General features: G+C 33.6%; 1 protein-coding gene across 1 annotated transcript; it reads left to right on the forward strand.

Moving 5' to 3' along the window:
* The first annotated feature begins 3,073 nt into the window (after nucleotides 1-3,073).
* LOC123684273 lies at nucleotides 3,074-4,134 on the forward strand. The gene is made up of 2 exons (XM_045623460.1): nucleotides 3,074-3,479; nucleotides 3,532-4,134. The coding sequence occupies exons 1-2, from the start codon at nucleotides 3,086-3,088 to the stop codon at nucleotides 3,660-3,662; spliced, it is 525 nt and encodes a 174-aa protein (XP_045479416.1). The 5' UTR covers nucleotides 3,074-3,085; the 3' UTR covers nucleotides 3,663-4,134.
* The last annotated feature ends 749 nt before the right edge of the window (nucleotides 4,135-4,883 follow it).

The raw sequence follows: 4,883 nt of genomic DNA on the forward strand, positions 1-4,883 counted from the left end.
ATAAATCATTCAGACCACTAGTATTTTTTTCAAACATCTTAGGGTCCCAGTATCTGCGATTATACCGCCTCTGTATTTCTATTACTTTCATCAACTTTTAGTTACACTACTGTTTTAATTTTGAACAAATTACCTCATTTATTTGTAGTTTGTACATCATTTTGGTAGTTAGTTTATTGTCATTGTGTATAATTGAACGTATACTATTTGAGTCTTTTTTTTTTGAAAAAATTATATTTATTCGTTAGTGGTCATTTATTTTCATATTGGGTAGGCCATTTTTGGTTAGCAACCAGGTCAAAGGCATATGGATCAAAACACATTATACATATTTATTGCGATCAAAGTGATAAAACTTTCGATACATTCCAAGAATAATTTTTTTTTCATCATCAAAAAAAGTGCCAATAGTGCCAAAACAACTTTTTTCTCACAATAAACATCAATTGAGTCTACGATAATAAATGGAATTTTTCTAAAATAAATACTATTATTGATATAACAATTCCAATCAACCAGAACAAAAAAATTCCTCCAAGATGACTCATTGATAGTGGTCTTTTTTCTTGATTTACGTGTTTTTCACTAGAACGTCTCCTCTGGGCCCAGTATTTTCCTATCACCCCATTTTGGCGATTTCTCTTAATCCTCTGACTAATTATCGGCACTAATAGTGAACTTTTCCTGAAGAAAAATGTACTGAAGCCTGTTGTGATTGGTTCGCGCATGATTCTATATTCAATATCAGAACCTTTGACGTTGACTAATCCTAGAATATCGAGCGTTAATGACTCGGGCATAACAAGAGCTTGTCCATAAATCTGGTTTTCTAATAAAGAAGTGTAGTTTTTCCTAGGTATTTTAACTAGTTGCTTATTCAAAGAGGGTGAAAATTTTTCAACGATGTTTTTCATTTCTGGCAGAGCATAAATGGTCAGATTAGATTCGATGAGATCCTTCATAGTATCTATTTGATCTTTATGTTTATCCATAAAAATAGATGAAATCAGGGCTGAATTGAAAGCGGCTATAATAACAATGCTGTTCATTTGACAAAACCCCAGAAGAATTTTTTCCAACCAACTAAAATGAGGGTAAATTTGAACAGATTTTCCAAGCAGTATGTTGGTAACATCCAGCACTGTTGCAGATATGGATTGATTTTGAGATTTTCTTTTTTTTCCAACGACCACTAAAAATAAAACCATAATAAACACCGAAATTAGTATGAAAAACCAAACAGTTTTCGATAAAGCCATAAAAATACACATATGCCTCGCTATGAGATCTGATTTGGGTACCAAAATCATCAAATTTTCAATAACTAAGGGTTCAGTAAAATCAACATCTTCTGGAATGCTGGTTCTGAAGTAGGTGATTGGACATAAATCAGCTTCACCTTTCATAATAGAATTTTTTGCGTTATCTAAGTCATATGGTGCTGTTTCAATGTATTCAGAAGAACCATTCAAATCTTTAAGGATGGCTTTCCAGAATTTATTTCCTTCAATTTGCCACTTTCCTGCATCGTCCTTGAACATCCGTGGTGGATCCTGGAAAACGGCCATTCGAATCTTTGTACCAGAGATGTTACTAAACGTTAGTATATCATTTGATTCCAATTGTTGGTGATATTTGATATCCCTCAGAGTTCTTTTAAATGCGTCATAATACATAGCTTTTATTCCATTATAATAAAATATTATCAAACTTTTGAAGATTCGATGCTTTCTTAAAATTTCCTCAACATCTTCGAGAAAATCTAAATTCGCCATACGATTTTTCAGAAAAAGAACTGTAGGAATAGTAGGTTTATAAAACCCTGTACTCAAAAGAAATGATATTTTCTTAGCGATTTCTTCAGGAGAATATAAAAAAATGAATACCTCTTTTGGAGATTGATTACTCAACCGAATTTTTGAATTTGTATTCAAATTCATATGTGGACAAACACTTTTTCTGAGTAAATCTTTTTCAATACTCGGATGAAATATATCTATATCAATGAATGCACAAAACTGGAATCCTGGTTTTCTATTAAAAAATTTTACCAGTGTTTCTTTCAAGTGACGATTTTCATTCAACTCCCAATTCGAAAATTCTCTGAGTGGACTCATTATAATCGTTGCAACTAACACTACTAACAGCATTCTTAGATTCATCGTGTTCAAGTCTTTCACAACTGTTTTGTAGGATATATTGGACGATGTTTTATATCGAAAGATATCAATCAACTAATGGAACTATAAATTGAATTGAATACAAATAAGAGTCGGATCGGAATATTAAAAATTATGTTTTCTTTAGATCTCTCAACATACCTGTGTGACGTTATACGTTCCAGTTTCTTCGTATTTTTTCTATTAAAATGGCAAACAGTTCAGGATTTCGTATTCGTTTACTTGGATAATAATATTTTCATATATTATGTCATGAGTGAAGAAAAAAATTTGCCTTAGATAACATTTCGCCAAAAAGAAAATTGAACACCATTGATAAAAAAGCTAAAAACCACCGCTTTGAAGACAGAATTATAAGTTTCTTCATAAATGAAACGACTGCAAATTTAATACCATAGTTTATCATTTTTTCTTATCACGAAGATTATTCTGTTGTGTCTCTTGAGACACGACATGAAAGCAGAAATGTCGTCGATCCATTTATTATAGATTAATCAATTAGAATTATATCGACTATTTCCCTCGTCGTAATTTGCACCAATCAGAAACGCGCAATTTTGAATTACAAATGGTTTCTAGGTGGAAAAACTGTTTGGCAGGACCTTTGAAAACAAACGTAATTATAATCTCCAAGGACACCAGAAAACGACGCTCAACAATTTTTTCTGATTTTATTGTCAAGTGCTAGTTAGTCAGCTTATATCGTGAAAATGATTCGCTTTGGAAGCGATTGTTTGTCTAATATTGATCTGGCGATTGAGAAAAGTATACCGTATAATACCCTCAGAACTCATACTTCAATATGGAAATAGTTCATGACATTCTGCAAAGCAAAGAACCATGAGCTTATGGAAAACACAACTTTAGAACAACTAAACCTAATTCTGAAAGATTGGGCGTGGAATATGAAGAAGGAAAACGGTGAAAATTACAAAGAACTAGTTGTGAAGACAATGTGGAACACCGTTGCAAAAAAAATGCAAGAAATGTATTTTGTGAAGTGGAAAATAATTTTTGACCCATTTAAAGACATTATCTTTAAGTCTAGTAGGGAAGCTCGTAATGCGAAAAGAAGGAATTTGCAGACGTGTGCAAATAAAAGGAAGTGCAGCTCTGCTTCATTGAAATTGGATGAGTATTATGCAATGGTTTCATTATGGGATGAAAACACTCCAGCAGGACTCCAACGGAAATTTTACCATATCGCTTCAGTGGAACTTGCCTGGAGAGGTGGAGAAGCAGTAAACTGCAAAGTTCATTATTTTAAAGAGGAAGTGGATAATTCTGGGATAAAAACAGGTAGAATACACATTTTTTTAAATAACTGATTTTCAAAAATCCAACTTTTTAGGAAGAGTAGAATATAATCCTCTCTTCAATAAAACGGCACAGGGTGGAGAAAAAAAATGGCCGAAAGTAAATGGCTGGTCCCTAACACGAAGAACCCAACCTTTTGTCCATTCCGCCTATTTAAAATTCTGATGGTTAAACGTTCATCTAGAATAACAACTGATAGATTATTCTTAACGATTAACCCATCATGGAACAAAGAACTTTCAAGTGGATGGTACAAAAACACTCCAGTGGGAAAAAATGAACTTTCGAAATGGACCAAAGAAGCGGCAGAGAAAGCAGGATTGAATACAAAAGGAATAAAAATAACAAACCACTCTATGCGGTCGACAGCAGTCAGTAACTTAGCTAAAGCAGGGGTAGGTGAACAACAATTAATTAAAATTACTGGCCACAGTTCAGCCAACTCAATTAAACCTTATCTGCAAATGGATAATGAGCACTACTCCAACATCATAAACACCCTTAGAAGTGACGCCTCAGAACCTCCAGCTAAAAAGCAGAAAACAGAAGATCCTGCAGTCACTCCTCCCGCTTCTCACTCAACAGATTACATTAATGATGTACCTACACCCCACATCTTCAATGAATCAACAAAAGTTTCAAAAAATACCCCTACCGTGTACCAAAATTGCAATTTATATTTTAATTGTACCATAAATAATTAAATTTGTAGTATTTTGGATGAAATAAAATTGAGTATCTGTTTTTCAGTTTTCAAATCAATATCTACCTATACATAGGTAATGCATGCAGAATAATCTGTTACTCAGGAAATAGTCTTGTCAAATACTATTCGGGCATCTAATTTTTCGTGTGAAAAAAATCGAAAAAACACATTGCAAAGTAATATTTTTTGACACAAAACATTCGTGCAGGTGCAAAAATCCTCGTCTTCGACTCGGATTTTTGTTGCCACCAGCACTCATGCTTCTTGTCAAAATATTACTTAGCAACGTGTTTTTTCGATTCTTTCCGGAAAAATTAGATGCCCTTATGATATTACTTACGACTATTTCCCTCCTGTCAAAAATTCTATGTATATGGAGAACAATTATCAAAAATTACAGCGATAATTGCATTGTAGGAAGCGAAACAGCACTGCGATAATTGTCCTGTTCATAGATGCATAGTTTCTATGCATCTTACACAGTTCGAATCTATGGCAATTCCATTCTACATCAGTTTCACAAGTATTGTAACAGTTTATTCGGGAAATATTCCCCCGAATTACACTCGTGCATCAAAATGACCGGATAATTTTGCATTCCAGCGCGTTTTCTTTGAAAAACTGCATTCGGTCATTTTCATTATTGGAGAAAGAGCCCGACACCGGAGGGCTCTGAACTC

This window comes from Harmonia axyridis, chromosome 7 (assembly GCF_914767665.1).
Source record: "Harmonia axyridis chromosome 7, icHarAxyr1.1, whole genome shotgun sequence".
Lineage (NCBI taxonomy): Eukaryota > Metazoa > Arthropoda > Insecta > Coleoptera > Coccinellidae > Harmonia > Harmonia axyridis.

What these genes read in the sequence shown, in the direction of transcription:
- LOC123684273 (XM_045623460.1), top strand. Translation starts at nt 3,086, where the DNA reads ATGAAGAAGGAAAACGGTGAAAATTACAAAGAACTAGTTGTGAAGACA. An exon ending in TAATTCTGGGATAAAAACAG is followed by an intron (nt 3,480 to 3,531) that starts GTAGAATACACA and finishes CCAACTTTTTAG; the next exon opens with GAAGAGTAGAATATAATCCT.